This window comes from Barbatula barbatula (assembly GCF_947034865.1).
Source record: "Barbatula barbatula genome assembly, chromosome: 19".
NCBI lineage: Eukaryota > Metazoa > Chordata > Actinopteri > Cypriniformes > Nemacheilidae > Barbatula > Barbatula barbatula.
The window spans coordinates 21,147,012-21,169,984 of record NC_136782.1 but is presented as its reverse complement, the minus strand read 5'-3'; the positions used below and the strand labels follow the sequence as shown (position 1 = coordinate 21,169,984).

General features: G+C 38.6%; 1 protein-coding gene across 2 annotated transcripts; it reads right to left on the bottom strand.

Annotated features, from left to right (window-relative positions):
- Window positions 1-5,060: 5,060 nt before the first annotated feature.
- tgfb1a (transforming growth factor, beta 1a) lies at window positions 5,061-22,833 on the bottom strand. 2 transcript variants are annotated; one of them, XM_079482079.1, is made up of 7 exons: window positions 21,220-22,833; window positions 14,133-14,396; window positions 12,986-13,078; window positions 12,733-12,880; window positions 12,303-12,453; window positions 8,179-8,289; window positions 5,061-7,516 (listed from the first exon to the last, which is right to left on the bottom strand). In XM_079482079.1, exons 1-7 carry the CDS (start codon window positions 21,542-21,544, stop codon window positions 7,469-7,471), a joined length of 1,140 nt encoding a protein of 379 aa, XP_079338205.1. In that variant the 5' UTR covers window positions 21,545-22,833; the 3' UTR covers window positions 5,061-7,468. The 2 variants fall into 2 exon arrangements, with proteins under 2 accessions (XP_079338205.1, XP_079338206.1); XM_079482080.1 differs by lacking the exon at window positions 5,061-7,516 and adding an exon at window positions 10,114-10,185 and having other exon boundaries at window positions 8,263-8,289; window positions 21,220-22,687.
- Window positions 22,834-22,973: the final 140 nt, after the last annotated feature.

The following is a 22,973-nucleotide window of genomic DNA, read 5'->3' as shown; positions in this document are numbered from 1 at the left end:
CATGGCATTATTGCAAGTGATGAAACTTCACTGAAATAAGGTGCAACTATGGTCACCTTTTTCATAAGCCGGTGCTGATACAATCATATACTGATTTGTATATATACTAAATGTGTGAAGATTGTATACAAATATTTTATCTTTGTGTTGCATAAATACAGCTTGTTAAAGGAAAGAATTGAGCCTGTATTTTGGAAATGTAATATATCAGTTTTCTTATAGGACTTTGAAATAGAGAGAGCGCATGGAGGGTTGGGGGATCTGAACAAAAGACAAGAAAGTGTTTAAAAGAAAAGCTTGTCAGTGTCTGTGAATATTTTAATACCCTCTCAGGACCTCGTACACAAATAAGCAATTGAACTATATACGTATAATATACTGAACAAAAGCAAAGTGAGCTCAGAGAGAGAGAGAGAGAGACTGAAAACGTTTTGTGTGTCTTTTGTAAAAGCAGCTTGTTATTATTAAGCAGCATATAGTTACTTTCCAGAGTAAAACACTATCTAGGGAATGAAAATTTTCATCATGAAATGCTGTCAAAATGTGGGTTCTTTAAAAATAAAATGTGTGAACTTTTTACACGTTCCCTTTATTCAATTTATAAACCTCTAAATTCACATTTGTTTTTTCTTTTATGCGAATCGACTTACAGTATTCAAGTCATGACTCTACCAATTGAAGTACAGAAATCACTGATTATTACGCAGATCAAACGGTACAGATGCGTTAAAGGGACAGAACAATTCTGACATCATTTGCTCAGCCTAAAGATGCTTTAAACCCCAATGTTCCACTGTAGTAAACTAACGGTTCTGTGGCACTATTGACTAGGAAACTGTTTGGTTTCTCACATGCTTCAACACATCTAAGAAACGTATAGGTATGTAAGGTGAGAAAATCAGCACAGAATTTGGATGTTCTCTGCCAAATATATAGTTCCCTGATTGCAAAAATAACTTTATTTAAACATATTATTTTATCAAAATATATTTGAATAGTTGTTCGGTGAAGTAAACAACTTTTATAACTTTAAAAAAAAATAAACTAAAAAGTAATTGAGGTTTGAGCTCGAAAGACAAGCCAGAAGAAGAGACAGAGAGAGTCACAGGAAGGAAGTGTAGCGTGGAAAGAGAGAGATTTCCACGGATCAAATAGCTTGTTTTCTTTTTTTAGAAAACCCCTCATTGAAATCTGCCGGATGAGTCAACCTTGACCGTGCCTCCCAAACACAAGCCAGACACACACACTGACTCACAACACAGACACTCATCAATACCAGACACACAAACTAAGCCTGCGTCAAAATACACATTGACACAATGCACTAAAATTAGGCAAACGTTTACTGTATGTCTGAATGAAAAGTCTTTCACTGTCTCACCGGACCTTACAAAAACAGCAAGAATGAACCAGTAACATCCATCTACCTGCTACCAATGTGCGTGTGTGATTGTGTCTCACATACTGTACATACGAGATGTAACTTAACAGTATGCGAGAGATACAGATGGTTTACGGCTATTGCAGATTTCCGCATCGAATGAACACGTTTCTGTCCCATGGGGCTGCTGAAACTGACACGATTTATAACAGATTCAAAATTGATGTTAGCTTATTGCAGATACAACTTGTACAGAATTAATACGCTAGTAGTTGCAGTAGTAGTAATATGTTAACAAATGACTATTTCATTTGAATCGAAGATACTAGCACGGCATAACAATTTGGATACATTGATAAATGAATCATGTACCATCCTTCCTATAGGAACCGTTTCAAGAATGCACCTATAGGTGGCTCACTACGGTTAGGAACAGAGCCGTTATACATTGAAAAACATTCCTCTGTCTCATTGGCTTCTTTGATGTGAAAATTGTGGTTTCCTCTCTTCAAGATCAAACGATACGTCACTTTGAACCTTCACATCTAAGTCCATGAGATCTGCTTTGACCAGCACAGTCTGAGCAAGACATGGATTCATGCCATAAACCACGAAGCCATCATTTTTTTAAACAGTTCGTCCAGTAAAGGTGTGTGGTCTTGTCATTCCCTTCCTTTTTTATTTCTTTTTCTCTGCCGCTTTTGTTCTTCCCCTATCATGTCTAAAGGTGACAAAGGTCTAGGGAGCGTCTTCATAGTGTGATTTGAATTGAAAAGAGGAAAAAAGCACATTGAAAGATAAGGGTGAAAGACATGCTCTGCACAGCTGAAGTGCGTGGTATTTATCTCTTCAATATACGCAAATTGAAATACGGCCAATATAACCACGTCGATTTTTTCAGGCAATATGATAATGGCATAATGAGCAAAACTGCCTTTTGTGTCACACGGCGTAAACAAAAAAGTCATAAGTTCATATGTTTTGGTAGAACATTTGGAGAGATAGGATGTAGGGAATTCACATTCAGTAATATCTCATATGATGGCCCAAATGATGGAAAACGAGAAAGTGGAGTATGGAGGTTTATTAGGAACAGTGAGGTAAAATGAAAATATATAAGGAAATATTTCGGTAACACTTCAGTATGGGGGGCAATTCTCACTATTGGTTGTTATTGGCTGTTTATTAGTTCTTATAAAGCACATATTCTGCATGACTATACTCTACATCTCTAATCCCACCCAATACCTAAACCCAACAACTACCTTACCAACTATTAATAAGCAACAAATTAAGAGTTTATTGGGAAAAAAGTTGTAGTGAATGTTTTGTTAATAGCGAAAATTGTCCCCTATACTGAAGCGTGATCAATATTTCTCTTCACTCTCTCACAGTAGATAGCACTATGCACTAAAGTTGGTTTGCAACCTGCAATAAAACATATAAAGTAGTGGCCAGAATGACTTATCGCGAAAAGAAACAAAATACACTTTAATCGCATAACATCGTTTATTGGAAACGCAGTCGTTCCACAATCTGTTTTGATCGCCATTTGGAAAAATCGCTTATTTTTAAAGTATTTAAAGTGGAAATTCACCCAAAACTGAAAAATGTATTCACTCAACCCAAAGAAAGAAGGCGTTTCTGAGGCGTCAATGTTTTCCCAATGTGCCAGTCAATAGTGCCTCAGAACTATTTGGTTCATTCTTTGTGTCTTAAAATGTGCCAGGATTAAGAAAAACATTGATTCCTCGTGCAATGAGTTCTGACATAAACGTACTATAGGAATGTATACATACAGGCAAGTCCTCATGAAATGCGTTTGTGGATGTGATGCAGCAGCGCCGTTTCAATATATCTGCTTTTTTGTGGTGGGAGTTTGAAATAAAATGGGATCACTCCCACGCCGTTTCCATTGAAGTGTCCTTTTAATTACTCGCTGTAGCCAGTGATCCGGAATGATGAAATTGTGGGTGTCAGGATTTTTATGATTGAAAACAAAGCAAGGCGAATGATGTGACTTCTTTTATGCTAGCCTGACAAGAACGTGTTCACTTTTAGTTTTCTCGTAAAACGAAGAGAGTGCAAATGTTGTTGGCAGTAAAACGTGAAGTTGACTTTGAGTTAAGCTTACAAGGCGCTTGATTTGTTCAACAGAAGGGAGGATTTCAGGATGCAAATAAAGTTTGGTGGTTTTGATGTTAACACTTAAAGCAGATCACTGTAGGGTGTTCCTGTTTGGTCACTTTACACAGCGCAGGAGAACGTTGACGCTAGTGCTTGTTTGGGTTGATTGACCAATTACTATCAAAACAAGTTGATTTAGGTTGTTTTGGTACTGGCAGACCATATGCCCATTGTGTCTTTTAACTGCTTTTAAAGGAATGCTCTATTGTTAAAGTTAATTTCTAATGATAGAATTTAAGAAATAATATTTGTGCTCGTTTGTTCCCTCCCAATCTGTTCAGTGAAACACAGAATATTGACTTTATCTGTTCATTGTGACTCCTGAATTAGTACTCTGGAATTTACCAGATGACTAACGGGACTGCGAATGAACTAGGGAAGTTTCTACAATATCCTTTTCAGATTTTTATCTGCGTACTGACTTATTTGGACGTCACGTTTGCAACCAAGAAGGTCCGTGATAGGGAGAGCTTTTCATCTCATGCCATCCTACATGCATATATAACTTCCGTTCTTCGGCCAATAATGAAGTGCACAAAACACAAAATGATGGCTATACTATTCCTTTAATGAAGTCCAAATCAGAACTTTATTGATTGATTGGTGGTTTCTAGGCTCTAAAAAAATGAAGGCTGCACATTAGACCCAAAACATGCATTAACAAAATGAACACATTTTTATTTCATGTTAAGATGCGCAAAGTCAAGAGCTTGCACAAATGTTGGTTAATATGTGCTCAACGGGAGATTGAAACGACGAACATTGTGTTTGGAGATAAACATGCTGTTTAGCTCTTGTGGCATTCTGTGAGGAACCCTCAGCGTTAAGAGTTTGTAGACAGATTCAAGAAGAACTTTCAGAAATCTCCAAAGGTTTGTTAGTGAGATAAAGTGGATGATTGAAGTTGTCTTAAAAGCTCGCGTGGATGCCAGTGTGTTTTTGCGAATTTTCCATGCGGTTGCCATTGCGAGTTTTAAGAGCAGGTCTGGACCTGCATCCATCATTTCCAAATCCTGAGAGCCGTGTTTGTAGTACCCAGAGGGGACAGAAAGAAATAAAGTTAACATTGAAACGTTAGACATTAAAGCTGTTATGAAGGAACATGTCATGATTTGCACATTGAAGTGAAGTTGTGTGAGTAAAAATGAATGACTAAAGCCATTTCTAAAGCCAACTCCTGAAGAACAAGCGTTGACTAACGTTGTCATAACTTAACAGGATTGTTAGCAAAACGTTCTACGAACCGATTTTTATTAGCTGGTTTCTATTTAAATAATGTTTACTCATGGACCTTTTTCACAAGACTGTAAATCCTCTACATGTTTTTATATTTTCATAAATCAAATGTATGTTGGTTTTTAACACTACACTTCGCACTTCCATTGCACATGTGGGTTGCACAAAGGTGGAAATTCTTCTTAAAATTGTTCAGCTTCATGCTTACAAGTAAGGCTTTTAAACTAGCAATAACAACAGATACTACTGGCTGATACAGAGTTTTGTTTATTGTGAATGGGACACAATGACATAAAATAAGTGCAAACACTGAGAAACGAACAAAATATAATATAACGGAACACTGCGTGAATGTGAAATGCTTGTCAGGAGACACCTGTAAAATGAACTGATAAAACAGCAGATGTAAAATCACATAAAAAATACAATATTCAAAAGTCAAAATATAAAACCCAGACGGCATGTACATGATGTAGCCCATCTATTACAGGACAGAAGATTGTGTACATCACTGTGATGCCATGCTGTCTTTAAGCTAACACAGAACACAATACCCATCACTTAACAGTAGAGATGTCCGGCAAGGCAGAGGAAATCATGAAGCCTCTATAAATATCTACACTTATGTTCACATACACATACAGATGTCAGCGCAAGACCATCGCAGCTGAGAAACAAACGAGGAATACAACACACACACACAAACACAAACACAATTGAACATGGCTGAATCTCACAAGAAGTCATATTTCAAGATAAAATTATGTTTTCATGACAATTAAGCATCATTGTGTTAAGTGAGAGATGATGAACAGCCAGCGTCCGCTTCGATAACAACCGCCTGCTTGCACATTATCCCGCTTATTATACGGCCACATGGGGAAAAACCTGGACATGAAATGTGAATATTATCTCATTTTTACCGAATGCAGAGGAAACATTACATTCGCTTTTAAGGTAAGGCAATTTGGATTAATAATTTGTATATATAATGTCATATATGTTATTAAAAGACATATTTATATTTAATTTGTCCGGGTCGCCGTGTTATTAGTGTTAAGCGGTTGTTATCTGGGAATAACGAACCAGCAAATGTCGCAACTTGCCAATCAGAATCAAGCGTTCTAAGAAGCAGCGTAATACACTTTTAAAAAACATTTAGGGTCACTTGATTCAAATGTTTACAGTGTTTCTAAAAACAATTACAGTTTTATCTGAAGTATTGCTTTGAAATGGACGATTTGTCGCAAATATTAATGATAAAGCAACCAATGTATCTCAGTGGTATGAGCATTGTGTTAACAACTCAAGGTTGTGTGTTGGATCCCAGGGGATTGCAGATACCTATGTATAGATGTATAGGATAATGCAATGTAAGTCGCTTTGGATATAAGCGTCTGCTAAATGTAAACTTATAGGCCTACTGTTTGAAAAGTGACACTGATAACATTTCTTAATTCAATTTTTACAAATTCTAGGCAAAGGGTGAGCACACGGATTATGCTAAAATACAACTAAAATATAGTTTCAATAGATTTTAGACGACGGAGAATTGTGCTTAATTGCCATGAAAACACGCTCTTAAAAATGACGGTGCTTAAAGGTTCTTCTCAGTGATGCCATAGCAAAACCATTTTTGGTTCCACAAAGAAACTCTCAGTCAAAGGTGCATTAAAGAACCGTCTCTTCACGCTTTTTTATAATCTAAAAAACCTTTTTTCGCCACAAAGAACCGTTTGTGAAACAGACATGTTCTTGGGATGTTAAAGGTTCTTTATGGAACCAAAAGGTTCTTCTATGGCATCAAAGGACCTTCTGAAGCACCTTTTTTAAGAGTGTTGTGTCAATCATCTTAATAGTCCTAAAATAGTCTTCATTTGAGGAAAATACAGTATAATAAATATCATTCTGGTTCTTTTAGATTGAAATGCGACCTGGACATTTTTGGCGAGTCTACCAGACGTATTGTTGACTAAATCACTGGAACGGACCGGAGGGCTTGAAATCTGTGCTGAAGTGACACCTGCAAGTGTGCATCGGTTCGGGAGAGCAGAAGAATTGGACGTGAGAGAGTCCGTCAATAAAACGTGATTCTTCTAGTGTTCGGCATCCAGAACGTATGACACACACCCCTGCTCATGCGAAACTCACCAACTCTCTCATAGACACATATCTGGGACTTTGCATGTTCAGTCCCCCTCGTATAGTTTAGTGCAAAGGCTGTGGTCCTCTCTTTTTAAGTGTGGTTTATCAGCCTCGGTTCCTGTGACATTTCTTTCCTCAGCACCATAAGAAATCTTCATTGTACATTTGGCAAGTAATGACTCGATGCCGCATTTATAGTACAATCAAATATCTAACCAGGCAGAATAAATTAAAATTTCAAAAGATAAGAAAGCATATATTTGGTTTAAATATGAGATCGCTTTACGAAATGCTTCATATGTGTGTGTTCTTGATCCACTACTAAGGGCCACGGCTTTTCCTTTGCGGTTTCCTTCTTCTTTTCCACTTCTACCTGTCCACGTCAGTTCTTTTATCTTCTCATCCGTCCCACTGAGACTACACGTCCACCTCTCCATGTGTGGCTTTATCGTCCAGAGAGAGTGAGAGAGTCACAGAGAGCTCTTGAGGACTCAGTGATGTTCTGAGGTTAGATGAACTCTAACTGCACTTGCAGCTCCTCACCACCATGTTGGACAGCTGCTCCACCTGGAAACAGAGCCAAACCAGAATGACTCACGGTTAATACATTTCTACACGAGTGCATGAATGAATGCGCTAATTTCCAGTTTATGTACCAAACACACGAGAGAAAATGAAACAATATAGAGACCGGGGTCGGTTTCTCTTTCCCTTTCCGACAAGCAGTCCGTGAAATCAAGCGTTCAGTACATATACAATCGTTTAAGTAGGATGGACTGACTAGTCTGGGACAGAAATGTCATTCTCTAAAATGTCGTTTTGCAAGTAATTTGTGTTTTTTTAGAACACAAAAGAAGATATTGTGTTGACCGAACAGCGATGGCAGCAATTCACTTGCATTGGTTTTGTGTCCATACAATGGAAGTCAATGGCTGCCAGCGCTGTACGGTTATAAACATTCTTCTAAATATCTTCTTGTGTGTTCTGCAGAAGAAAGAAAGTCATACAGAGGTCGAGTAAATGATGACAGAATAGTTTATGAATAATATACAGACGATTGCTCCACCGGTTAACAGCCACTATAGTATACTGCTGTATATGAGGTGCGATTTATTTAATCGATTGTAGAATATAGGGGAGAGGGTAAAAACCTGTTAGGTAGAATAAGCCAAAGTCACTAAATCTCCTGTCAAGCCCTTATTCACCAAATAACAGAAACGGTTATTTACCTTGTGTTGTCTTCCCACATAGTAAAGAATTGGCAGAGGGTCCAGGACGGCGGGTACGCAGCAAGGCTGAGCAGAGGCACCGGGGTTGTGGTGTTTGTACAAGGCTAAAATCTGTTGTAAACACAAACACAGAGATATTTAAATGAAACAGAAAAGCCATCCGCATCAGAATGTGTACAAAATGTGTTAACTGACACGGTTACTACCAACCCTGACCAAATACTGTATAAAGCAGTCAATTGGTGTAATTACACAAATAAGTACAGAGTAATATTAACTGAAAACAAAGTACTTCATGAAAAGGTTTGGTTTAGGGTTGGTTTTAGGTTTGGCTTCACGTGTTCATAATCAAAGTTTCCCTTGTGCAACAACATAAATACACCCAACATGTTTACGTATCTTATTAGCCGACTATTCCAAAAAACCTGCCTTTCTAATACAGCCATCCCAAAGAAAGACAACATGAACATTAGTCTTTCTATATCCTATATGAACCTTAATAAATAATTTAAAAATACCTAAAGTAATATTATTAACTGACCAAAGTATTACAGATGTGAGAATTATACATCAAAGCAGGGATTTTAAAGTTAGACTTTGGGTTTTGATGTCAATTCCACTATTGCACACACACATATATTACACAAAGTATTCGTTTAACTACATCAGAAGTAACTGTGATTAAATTAACATTTTCCAAGGGAAAAGTAATTAAATTACTGTAACTAATTACTTAGAAACTAGTTCCACCCAACACTGACTGTAACTCAATAAGCCAGATGCTGTCTGTATGATGGATGGCTTGCTTTGCACACCCACACGGCTCAGCTACAGCTACTCCTTATTTTAAATTCCTAATGTATACACACATGCACATCAGGTTTCTATACTTTACAGGGACCTTCCATTGACATTATGACTAGTATATTTCATATTACATACTTGTGTCAAAATGTACACGCACAAAGAAAACATTCTTTCTTTTCTTTTTTACATTGTCCAAACAAACATAATTTACTGTGATTTATAAGCCGACAAAACATTTCGCCAAACACGGAGCTCGTAGTGTTTTTAAGACCTACTTTTAATCCGTCTGATAGTTCATCTGTCAAACTTTAGTAATGCCTGCTATATAGCCATTTTAAACTTTAACACTGTCAAGTAAGCATGACCGTATCTAATTTATTTAGGAAATATTTGAATCATTTTAATTCCTAAATACATCACAATATGTTTAAATAAACCCCTGTGTTTAATAGCAAATTGTAAGGCTGTGACGACTTACAGATACACTATACAGATATCAAATGTTGCCTTGACCCAAAGTCCATCTAGGGAAGTCCTGCCACTCGGCGGCCATGTTTGGCACGAGCCTCCGGGCATTTATTACGTAATTTAAACAAGACGTGAATGTGGAATACTGATGATATTTCTACAATTGCTGGCTAAAATCCCAATTAAACAACATTTTAAAATGACGAAAATTCCACCAAAATTGTTTCCTATGTTCAAACTGCGCTAAAAAACATAATGTTTCATGTTGCTGTACATGCTACGCATGCGCAAAGCTTCGCTAGGGCGGCCATATTGAGTGTTGCATTCCTCCCCATTCATTCCAATGGTAGTGACGCATCTTGTTAATAATAATATATATTCGCTTGACCTCACATCCCTTAAATCCTCTTGTCCTGAAATTTTCATCTAACTCTAGTTTATAGTTTTTTCTGTCTACAGTATGACTGCATATTTTCTAAAGCAAATATATTTGAATCTTTTCTGAGTATGAGGGAGGCAGTAACGTGCTACGTTCAGTGGGGGTACGACAGAAGGATTGTAGCTTGTCCTGAGGCCAAACGGTATTCTCAAATTTCAGTTGTTGTTCATGTGTAACGGGAGGCTGTTGTGTTGAGAGGGCCATTCAGTGAAACTACTTACATCTTAAGGCATTCACAAGTCTCTTTTCTTGTTAGATTTCTGCAGACATTTGACCAAACTCTGTAAAATAAGCTGACATGAGAAATCTCTGTTCTAGGTTAATGATGTACATTATGATGTACAGAATATGAAATTTCAACACTTCAAATGTTGTCAACTTTCACTCTGCCTTCTAAGTACCTCTAATGTCCCTGTGGACACGACCCATCCATTATAAATTAACTCAAAGACCTTTAAGTGCAACACTGTAAGCTTATAACATTCCAACCTAAAGCAATCTGTCATCAGCCTCATAAAGTGGTGTTGTGTATCGTTGACCTTAAATGTTTCTGACAGTAACCAGAGCAATGAAATGATCTTTGTAGGAAAACAAACACTTCCAATTCACATACTGTATTATCTGTCCTAGTTCTACATTACAGTGCATTGAAAGAATTAAAGTCCCCCTGTGGTCAAACTTTTTATCCCTTAAAGGGGTCCTATGATACGGCTGAATTAATATTATTGTTTGTTTTAGATATAATGCAATGCACGATTTAAGGTTTAAAAACGCTGTATTGTCCACATACCGTGCATGTTTGTATCTCCTCTTTGCTCCGCCTCTCTGACACGCGCAGATTTTTTACAAAGCTTATGGCTCTGAAAAGCGAGGTGTGCTGTGATTGGCCAGTTAACCAGTGCGTAGTGATTGATCGAATACCGCAAGTGTGCGGAAATGTAAATGACTCTTACCATATTGGGAACATCAGGTTCCTCTTCAATTGTACTGATGGTTCGCCCACCTTACTTGTGTTTACATTTGGGCGGTCTTAGTCAAATCATACCACAAACTGAATTAGATTTGTGGGGGTGTGGTTACACGAGACGTTTCTGGCAGGTCTTTTGTTTTAGGTCAATTTTACTTGTCTCACAGAAAAACACCTATTCCCTCCCTATGACCCCTTTTAAACGAACCGGTGACCATCAAAATGACATATAAAAATATATATTTCACAAAGTTTCAATGTAAGTATACACCTCAGCTTCATTAAGTATACGCAGACACGTGAATATGCAAATTAGCCCCGCCTCCACTCCATCGCACTTGGCAGTTCCAGAAGCTACTGAAAGTGAAACTGAGAGCTGACACAGCAGTGCCGCTATCATTTGAGCCCGAACCTATGCACCATCTTTGCATATTTATGCCTCAAACTTCTGATCCACAGGGGTCACATGAGTTGATGTGGTTGCTTGGTTACAGGTTTATGACATCATTAACCGGAGCACTTTCAAACCGCATTTTTTAAACAGCAATGGTTGGAAATGATAAATTTGCACATGGTTTGTGTTAAAGCCCATTAAAAACACCACATAAACAACAAAAACATTATTTTCACCACAGGGGGTCTCTAACCAAAAGTGTCCACAATGTGCAACCACATTCAGATAATGGAGGAATTAGAAATATGGAAATGTATATTTCTCTGTTTGTGACAACTTACTGAGGTAATAACCCAAGAACCAGATAGACCTTATTTCCAAACGTTCTCCTACTCACATCTCTGAACACATTTCATATAAGTTGAATATCTTTTCTTAAATGCTCGTCACATATTTCCTGGTTCTGTAGTGTTCGCACATGATGGTCCTTAATGGTAATTCTCCAGTCAAGACTTTATGTGTAACAAGGGCTTACAACATCTGTCCTGTCACCACTAAGGCATGACGGGTCATTACCCTCCGGCTCTTTGACGTTCCTTCAGACCACACTCACAGCTACAGGAACAACTTTAATTATATTATTCAGCTTTTTCAAATGACTTTGCCAATCTCATGGCATTTTACGAGGACACTAATTTGTATGAATTTGTCCGATATGCTTTTTCCCCATTAACGTTACAGTAGGTTCAAGGGTGGGGCTTTATCCTGGCTTTTTGTACATTTTTGTATAAATAGTATAAGTATGCAACCAGCTATATGCTTAAATGCACCGTTCCCCAAACAAAAAAATGGTTTCATCATTAACCCTCATGTTGTTTCAAACCTGTATTACTGTGTCTCCTCAATGGAGCACAAAAGAAAATGTCCTTACTCACCATTCAACATTTCTCCTTTTTTTAACAATGGGAGAAAGAAAGTCATGAGGGTTTGAAAAGCAATAAGGGTAAGTGATGACGGAATTTACACTTAACGGACTTCAAACAGCCTACCTGGGAGTATTTGTTCTCAGCGTTCCAGATGTAGGTGCAGGAGCCCATACAGTAGTTTGCAAAATAACCTTTGGGCTTGTGAATCCATTTCCAGCCCAGATCTTTGCGAAAGTCGATGTAAAGCTTCCGCATACAGCAAGTCTCCGTTTTTCTGCCCAAGAATATTGGGAATTAGTGGAAAGTTTGCGCATCATGTCAATTTAAATTGCAATTTCAGAAGCAAAATTATTAGCTGAAAGTTGTCGAGATATTTCAAAAAAGCGTATAAAGTATAAAGGTGTACACTCTTAAAAACAAAGGTGCTTAAAGGGTTCTGCAGAGCAATGCCATAGAAGTACCAATCTTGGTTTCACAAAAAGCCATCATCGAAGACCTTTTAAAGCCCATTTTTTAAGAGTGTAAGTGTATAAAGTGTGCTAGTGAGACTTACTCATCACAGGTTTCATCGGTCCCGACGGCTCGTTTCTTGCGAGCTGACGCAAGGGAGTTGCCATTAGAGGGCAAAGATAAAGCCAAGATGTACGGCTTCACCATCATTTCTGCAAGAGGACCAGTGTCACCTCTCTGTTTGTCCAGTCCTGAAAACACATCCACCCACCAAGATTACATCAAAGTTTACAACATTGTTGGATTCTTTGGCAAATATTTCCAACACTAAATTTCAAGACTAGAGATTATCATACCTGATATGGTGAAAAGGAACTTATCCACATTCTGCTGGTCTTTATCTGTCTTACATCCACAGTATAATCTCAACTCTAAACTCTGTTCATTATCTGTTCAAACACAAACACATGTTTGTGTTTTTGAGAATCATGGCAGTAAAACAGTATAGTACAAGTATAGTAAAACTTTTGATGTGTTTAAAAGGTTCTTCACAGCGATGCCATAATTGGAGAACCATTAGTACGTTCCACAAAGAGTCAAAGGTTCTTTAAAGAACCATCACTTTCTTACCTTTTCATGATCTGATAAAACCTTTTTCACCACAAATAACCTTTTGGGAAACATAAAGGTTATTCTGATGTTAAAAGTTCTTCATGAACTTATATTTCCCAAGAAAATGGTTCTTCTATGGCATCAAGGAACCTTTTAAAGCACCTTTATTTTTAAGAGATTAGGTTAATGCAAGTGGTGCTTGCTCTTGCAAAGTTCAAGAAACATTTCTAATAGGTTCTGTGCGGTTTCTTATATGTTCAGGGTAGGTGCTCAATGGTTATCAAGTAAAAAGCGCTTCCCCCAATTTTTGTAATAGTTTAATATTCTGTCATCCATTCCTCACCTTCCAGTTGTTCAAAGTCTGCATAAATGTGTTTGTTCTAATGAACACAGAGAAAGATATTTGGATGGATGCTTGTAACCAAACAGATCTCGTCTCACATTGACTCCCATCGTAGGACAATATACAATGGTAGTCAAAAGTGCCTCAGAACTGTTTGCTCTCCTACATTCTTCAAATTGTCTACTTTGGCGTTCAACAGAACACAAAATGATAAAGTAATGTTTCCTACTATGGGAGTCAATGTGGGGCGAGATCTGTCTGGTTACAAGCATTCGTCCAAATATCTTTCTCTGTGTTCATCAGAACAAACACATTTAAACACATTTGGAAGAACTCGAAGGTGAGGATATGATGACAGAATTGTAATTTTTTGGTGAACTATCCCTTCAAGTCAGGATCTGATCCTATAGCCTAAATAAAAACATAGATACTAAACAAATAAAATAGGTCCCTAACTAAGACTCGCGTTTCTTCTTCCATGTAAATCTATGCAGTGATTCCATTCATAAAGTAATAATACTGCATGTCCCGTCCCCACTTGGCCTCACCTGAACTCTGCAGCCATTCTGTGATTGTCTGCTTGACATCAAATGAAAGCCAGCGATTGGCCAAGTCTTTAGAGACGAATCGAGTGCTCAGATATCGAGCCTGGTCACCCGCTCCGTGATACAGCTCCAGCCGCTGCTCCTGGTCCATGCTAGGATTCTTGATCCGAAGCCGTAATTCAGCTTGAGACAGCAGTCGGTGGTCTGGAATGCTCAGTCGCATATCTGACACGTTAAAAAGCATCTGATGTTTCGTGCCGTTCGGGGCTGAAACAGAAATAGAGAATCTTGTGGTAAAATATTTCACAGTTAAGTCAGCAGAGTGCTTTCTACGCTATTGCTTACTGGCCCAGGTCAACAGAAGAATTTGGTCTTACAATTAATTTATATTTGAACTAAAATAGGTCTTACTTATCTCAAATATTTCACTTAGGACAGTTTATGTTGATGGGAAATATTTTCTTAATCAGACCACAGACTGGTCTTTATATGTAATATCTTTATGGTAATTGTACCCCAATATGGGAAATCAGCATGACTCATGACTTTCAAATGTACTCAGAACAGTTTCATATAACAAAGACTGTGATATATTTGATGCATTGCAGCAATAAACCAGTTGTTCTGTATGAAAGCAACTAGACTAACCCCAAAAACGGTGACAATAAAACATGCGTTGTGGGCTGACATTTAAAGGTTTGTCAGAAAAGTCCCTTCCTATGTTGCAAAGAAGTAAAAAAAGTATTGCTATAAAAAAACACTCCTAACAGATACTGCCAAGCACTTTGTGAAACCTGGTAACTTGTGAAAGCACTTGTATTATTGTTGCCTGCTTAAGATTTATCAAGTTTCAATGTTTCCTCAATTGGATAAAAGCGATGGCTAAATGCCAAAATGTAATGTAAATGAAAATGTAAGAAGTCTTGTGAAACCCAAGCAGATACAAGTGGTTGATGGTTGATGGTTGAGAGTCTTCAAAGCATGCTGGAAATCTAACCGAGGATGTGTGTAATATTAATGGTGGTTCATCCCAATAACCATTTATCTGCACACAACAACCAAAATGGCTGCCCAAAGTCTGCCAACCCCCACAGTGGGATTTCAATACAAAACAAATATTGACTATTCAGTCTAAAATCTGGATTTTGGGATGAATTGGATCAAAGATATGTTATTTGAAAGGTTTATGATATATACATTTATCTGGATAGAAACCACAGCGGATAACCATCAGAAATGATTTAGTGAGCAAAGTAAGTTGGGCCAGATCTCTTCTGTCAATACGGTGATAGTCTCAATGATATTTAAGTCATATTAAATTTGTTAGATTGATGTAGCCTATCTATGATGCATAAATTAATGTATATATACTGCATGGTCCTTTGACCCCACTATAGACAGTCAGCCTTTATTACTCAACGCATGACATGTTATCACAAATGAAGGATGTCAGGGTCAAAATGTGCTGCTCTTTGTTTCTGGTGTATGCTGAATAAGACGAGGGTGGAGAGGGATTTGTGCGTGTATGTGTTTACACAGGCTGACTCTCAGGTAAGCTCAGGACAGCTGTCCCAACAGGCACCGAGACAGGCCTATCATTACTGATGGGTGCAACCAGATTCCAGCAGGCTTAAATATCTGCCTTGAAAAACACACAGCCTCAACCCTCCTGTCCTCATCTCTCCCTCGTCCATAGATCCCGTCCTGTGTCTTTTCTACCATGCTCCACACACAAACTGTGACGAACTTTCCCGGCACATGAGCGGAGCAGTCAGCACAATGTTTGACATGTAATAACACGAAATGCCAAGCTGCACATATATGCAGAAACAGAAGAACAAACATGGAAAATCATGGGTGCCTGCGGGGTCCCGCTCGACATGGACGACACGTCCGTGTGAATGCACACTATTTTACGTACGGTATATGATTTATGAGTACGTTACTGATTTTCCGCTGATATTAAGCTCAGGCTCATTTACAGTAACTCATTCTGTATTCATGTATTCATATTTTATATACACTGATAATAGTTAACGGTCATAACAGTGGAAAGCGTCAATGTCTTTGTATAGAATATGCAGAAACGTAGTTTTGTCATTTTACCAAGCGTCTTGCAACAGTAATTTTGGATTTAGTTTTTCTCCGTTTTTTCTTTTCTTCATGTAATAATAGACAGAGTTAATGAAGGTAAGATCAGATCTCCATGTGGAGCTCCGGCTTTTGTCATACTCCTTGTGCATACAAAAACTGGATTATTACAAATAATGACAAAAGGACTATGACAAATGTTTTTTATGTACTCAGTTGAGTACAATTTACATTTGCTTTTCTTGTGAAAGCGTTCTTCATTTCATTATTTTCAACTTAAGTGTAAAAGTGTAACTATTGTATTATAAATGTGTTATTATATGTAAAAAGCTAAATAAGGTCAAAGTCATTTCTCTTAAGTTACTCTTGTATATATTGTTTTCTGTTGGATATACAGTGGCGTCAATTAACACTCCTATTTAGCAAAACATATTTCAAAACAGTTGTTGCTAAAGTTAGTGGTCTATCACAAGGGAACGGTGTGCATTTCATAATGGCAAACGTAAGTCTTTTCACGTTTTCAAGCAAACAGGAAGTGTTGCCAGATCCTCTGCCGAGTGAGAAAGACATTTATCTTGAAAACAAGACCTCTGGGGAAACTGGCTCATTGTTAAAAGCATACGAGTTGAGAACCACCTCAGATGTGTTAGTTGACTTCTAACCCAAGTAAAGAATGTAACGTGACTTGACGAACACTCAAATAATGATCCCTCGGGCAATGTGTTTAATGCTGAATAAAAGGGAGATATTACACAATGGCTTGAATTGAGTTTGTTTTTAGAAACGGAAATTCTTGACTACTTTAGAAGGTGGCAAATTCTTCTGAATTTGCATGATGTGAACATGCGATTTTAAAGGGGAAGTTCACCCAAAAATCTACTTTGTGTGAGTTTTTACTCGCCCACATGACGTTAAACATGTTTAGAGAAATAATTTCGGCGTCTTTGGAGCACAAATGAAGATATTTAGGAAACAGCCGAGAGATTTCAAAGCCTCCTCATATACATTTATTTATTTTATTTATTTGTCAGGGACATCGTACAAAATATATTAATCTTACGAAAAGATGTTTTGTACCAGAGTTAGCAAAAGCACATCATGGTTATAGTTGTTGTCAAGGTCCAGAAAGGTACTAAATACACGGTTAAATTGGTCCGTCCGCACATAGTGGTTCAGTTGAAATTTTTGAAGTGACGAGAATGCCTTACGTGCGAAAAACAAACCAAAATACCGACTTTAATGCATATATTCTCTCCTGTCTTGTCAGTGCATGCCGCGCATTCGCGAGAGCACTTCTTCTTCGAGTTGCGAGTCAGAGCCCCATGAGGCGTCGGCGCACAAACCTAATACGCATATGCGTCAAAGTGCTCTCGTTTAAGAAGACGACGAAGAAGAAGTGATCACCATACACTGACAAGACAGAGGAGAATATATTGATTGAAGTCAAAATTTTGGTTCGTTTCTCGCACATAAAGAATTCTCATCACTTCAAAAATAACACAAAGTAGATTCTTGGGCCAACTTGCCCTTTAAGAAAGAATGTAGCCCCACCCCTAAACTAATACGTACGAACAAGAAGTTGCAAAAAATTGCGCATAGCAACACCCTGACAACCACCTACAACTCCACAGTGGCGGTACGTTTGGTTTCAGTCTTACTCTTAAAAATAACGGTGCTTTAAAGGTTCTTCACAGCGATGCAATAGAAGTACCATTTACGCATGCACAGAGAACCATCCAGTCAAAAGTGCTTTAATGAACCGTCTCTTTCTTACTTCTTTATAATCTTACGAACCTTTATTCGCCACAAAGAACCTTTTTTGAAACAGAAATGCTCTTCAGATGTTAAAGGCTCTTTATGGAACCAAAAGGTTATTATGGCATCAAGCACCTTTTTAATAGTGTAGCATTGCAAAAGCAGTCGCAATGGCTGTAAATTCTGGGAGGTCTTGCAATTGCAACAGGATTTCATGAATTATTAAAGCTTGTTCCTTACACATGATGGATGCTCGAGCATTTAAACCACAAGGAAATTCTAGCTCGCAAATGGTTTAATCTAAAATCTTAGTCACACGTCTTTCTTGCAAAACACTTTATTGTCTAAAAAACTAAAGAAACAAAGAGACAAATGATAGAAAAAGAGAGATCGCGTTACTGGAAAGCCCCCAAACCCAGAAGAACACACAAAAGGCAGAGAGGACAGTGAATCCCGCTAGTCAACCCTCATCCACAGCTTCTCGCCCCTATCGCTCTTTGTTTGCATCTTTGACAGTGATGGGGCTCGCTCCAAGGGTGACAAGGTCTTGTTCATAGCGTGTGAATTTCATCACAGCAGACCTGATGTTTACGTCTGCTTAGCTTGAAGCGGTTAAATTAGTAAAGGGGAACAGGCGATACGGTAAAATAGGGCGGGGATGCTAAGACATGAAAGCAGGTGGGTGGTGAGCGTCAAATGAGTTATCAACAAAACAGATGTGGCCGGGCGTAGAAATGGGCGTACGAGGTGCAAGGTGCAGAGAACAAACAGAAAACGTGAACAAACAGCTGTCAGGATGATCAAACAGAGTCGACTCAGAAGGTTTGCGCTCAGCTTTTAATGTGGACACCGGACAGTTCAGTTTAACAATCTAATCAGCGAAGCCAACAGTACAAACAACAAGGCTATTAAAATACCACAGATACTCGGAGGGCAACGCATAGCGTCTAAACAGATGCCGCGCGAGGGGAGCCATGATTCATTGAGAACGGCATTAGAGAACATCATTAAATACGTAATTAACAAAACTACACGACGGTTTGCTTTCCACAGAGATTACGTTAATACTTGAAGAAAACAATTGTTTCCGTGATTAAATAAAGGTCACAAGTCTGTGCTGGGATTCTTTTGCATTATCCACCAGCTGACTTTACATAACCATGCTTATAACACAGCTATGTACGTGATATATTGATACCATGTTTCATTTGATGCCGACGTTAGATAAATGACTCCAAAGGACTTTCTTACTTAGTATTTTGTCTTGTTTTCCAGTACAAATGGCTCAAAATTCTTGATGAGCAAAATGACCTAAAGAAATAAGTCTTGATTTTAGAAAGAAATATGAATTTTCAGTGAATTTGTGCTTAAAACAAACTAAGAAAAAGTATCTTGAGTTTAGGTTTACCTTTTTCTTAGACACTAATTTCAAGATTATTTTTCTCACCCCATTGGTAGATTTGTGCTTGTTTTAAGCACACATTCACTGAAAATTCATATATGTTTTTCTAAAAACAAGACTTATTTCTTTGTCATTTTGCTCATGCATCTTGATTTAATCATTTTGAGCCATTTGTCCTGGAAAACGAGACAAAAATACTAAGTTAGAAAGTCAGTTTTTGAAGTAGTAACGTGAGACGAACTTTAAGAAACTATAGCACAGTTATGGCCGTAGCCAGGGACCGCATACACACCCATTCACTCTCTTTCAATAGGATGATACTTGACAGACAAATGAAAAAATTAAAATAAAATGACCCTAACCCTCTCTCTTTCTCTTAACAGGTATTTGTCTGGCTTTTGTTGAAACTAGTAACTTTGTATTAGCATCTATTGCATTATTGCTCTTTTATGACATGTCGCTTATTGCTCCATGAACTCTCTGTTAGTCGCTTTGGATAAAAGCGTCTGCTAAATGACTAAATGTAAATGACACCACAAACCTCCCCCATCATGTGAAAGCAATACATCTTTTACACCACGGACAATAAAATACTTTGTTTACTGTATAGACTGTACTATGTACGTTTTAAACTGATGGTTATCCATTCTAATTTGAAAATGTTAAATGACCGGACCTACATGGCTATGGCCATACGGTTATGATACGTAAGGGATAATGTACAGACAGCCGGTCGTTATCACAGAATAAACCCAGACATTTGGATCAGTGCATCACACTGAAGGGGTTTATTCTGCAGCGCTTGCACCCATTGACTTCCATTTTATGGACTCAAAATCAATGCAAGTGAATGACTGCCATCGCCGTTAGTCGACAACATATCTTTTTTTTTGTTATGCGGAAGAAAGAAAGTTATACAGGTTTGAAATGACAAGGGTGTGAGTATATGATGACAGAATTTTCATTTGTGGAGGAACTATCACTTCTGTGACCTTCTGTCAGGAAAACCCGTTTACTTTCGGTTTTAAGGTTAAACACGACATTCAAATGCCAGCAATTTGGTTTAAACAATTGTAAAAATAACGTCATATGGTATTACAAGACATTTTTTGTCAAGAGTCAGAACAAAAAAATACCACGGTTTTATCTGACTTTATGTACTGATTTCAATGTTTTATATTAAAGATGTTACACACGTGGATGACAGTGTACTTATTGAACAGTATTTAAACATTTGTTTAGAAGAAAACCAACGTCATTTTTGTTAATATAAAAAATATAGCGCTTTTTTGGCGCCAATGTTTCAGCCATTTTGAATCATCTGCTATCCACAGGCTTTCCTCCGCAACACAGTTCCACACAAAGTATGATTTATACCTCCATTTCACCCAAAATGTCACTTACACCCCTCTGGTTTACACCCCTCGATGTGTTTTTAGTTTTGTTATTTGGGAATATCAGACTTAGTAATATCAGAAGAGTAATGTTAATAATAATAATGAAAAACTGGATAATAGGCAAGAAAAATGTACATCCAGCTGGTTATTGTCGCAAAATAAATTATGACAGGGTTGTTTTGCGTCATCTTAAAGAGTTTCATTTTGCAATAATGACCGGTCGGATGACTTCGGACTTGCTGACCAATCGAAAATCAAATATTCCAGACCGGTAAGTCAAATGATATGTCCTGTGTCACATTTATCTTGATGAGAATAATTCTGGACATTCACCGTGCCATTTGGGTTGTTGCATTCGGGAAATTCTGACGTGTTTCATACAAATAACAATGACCATTTTTATTCGGTGCGATTCATTAAATCTATTACTTAAAAACCAACTTACCTTGCCGCGTGATGAACTTGTGAACCTCCTTGCCGAAGTAGTCCTCACCCTCTGCCTGCACGGGGACGGGCTTCATCTTCATTTCTTCGCTCAGTTCAACCGTGCTGTTGTACAGCGAGAGCAGGCTGTCCGGGATCTTCTGACCTTCGTCCTCCTTGTTGATTTCGGGCTCTTTGTTCATGCGCAGTTTGCTGAGGATCTGACCGCGGATGGCCTCGATCCGCTTTTTCTTGACCACCTCCAGGTCTAGAGTCTTACAGGTTGACATGCTCTCAGTTCCAGCCACCATGTAAAGGGCTGTCAGTGCCAAACACAACAACCTCATGGTGCCAAGTGTGTGCCCAAGCTGTAGTTGAACCTCTTTAAAGCCTGTGACGGACGTATGGTTCAGGTCAAACAAATAAAGGACGTAATGTTGACCTGATGATGATGATGGAAAGCACCTTTAATAAAGCACCTGGTATCTGTCTGTTTATAGGGAGATCCAGAGAGCACAGAGATGCATTATAACATGCGTGCTACACACACACAGCATGCGACAGGCAAAGACCAACCTCACAAAACACACAGACAGCTGTCTTTGGCATAACCTAAGTGCCGGCTCATTTCTGGCAGACAGACACAGAGAAGCTTGTTGTAGTCCACGCGTCTGGACTGACTTTCTATTTTTCTCTCCTCTAGTCGTGGACAAGCCTTCAGCCCTGCTGTGAAAACATACACACACAAGCGTGCAGACACAAAGACGCTCCTGTAAATGTGTTTGCTTGCTAATTTTCCTCTCCGCTCACAGTTTGCTTCATTGGTTTTTGACGCGTTACCCAAACGTCCGAGTGCCTCTCTAAACCAGCATGCGGCAGCCTGTCCGCGCAACAAGACGAGGGCTCCGTCCGCTTGAGAAGTGTGATCGGATTGAATTTCCTGGAAGACTCGCACAGGCTGAAATACTATGGGAAGGTGCAGACTTCTAGGAAACAAACTGCATCCGAAGCTCAAAGGGTGCCAAAGAGGTCCGAGGGCGAGCTGCACACGGCCGAAGTGAGATCGATAAAGCGAACACCGGGTTTCGTGTTAGAAGTTTCAATTTCATTCCCCTCCTAAACAAGCGCTTCCCACCACAAAGACGAGTGGAAAGATCTATTTACATGCCCATCAAAGCGCACCGTTGACGTCGAACAAACACTCTCGGGACGAATTGAAACAGAAATAGCCCTTCTTGGAAAATACCCTGGCGTTTTAGCCCCGAGTGATGTAATGTGTCAGGACAAATCCACGTTCAACCCACGAGTTTCAAATGACAGATGGAGTGAACCAAAAGAATGAAAGAATTGAACAGTCCAAAAAAAGTGCCTGCGGGCAGTGAACGATGCGAACCGCAGTAACGCCGACAGTAAATGAGGTGCAAATGTTCTTCTTTTCAGGTCTGTGTGTGCACTTTCATGTAGTCTGAAGGGAAAAACTCCTTCACACCTCCTTCCTCTTTGCAGCTCTTTTATTAGTTCCTTCTTGTAACGCTCTCTCTCTCTCTCTCGCTTGTCAGAGCGTGCTGGTGTCTAAATGATTTGTGAGAGCTTTATGTTCCAATAACTTCTCTCTCCTGCTCATGTTCACTCGCTCGCCCTCTTTCCGGGCTCCTGTTGCTTTGCTATTGGAGCCGAGAGCTCTCCGCCCAGGAAATGAGGCTAACTGAAACATCTGCGCCTCACAGTCCTTCTCTTATACTGGCCCTTCACAGGAAGACCTCCACAAGACACACA

Bases quoted from the DNA above. Each gene is read 5' to 3' on its own strand.
- tgfb1a (XM_079482079.1), bottom strand. From the start codon at position 21,544: ATGAGGTTGTTGTGTTTGGCACTGACAGCCCTTTACATGGTGGCTGGA. The intron at 12,881-12,985 runs GTATGATAATCT...ATGTGTTTTCAG, and splicing joins GTTCCTTTTCACCATATCAG to GACTGGACAAACAGAGAGGT. The intron at 12,454-12,732 runs GTAAGTCTCACT...ATTCTTGGGCAG, and splicing joins ACCGATGAAACCTGTGATGA to AAAAACGGAGACTTGCTGTA.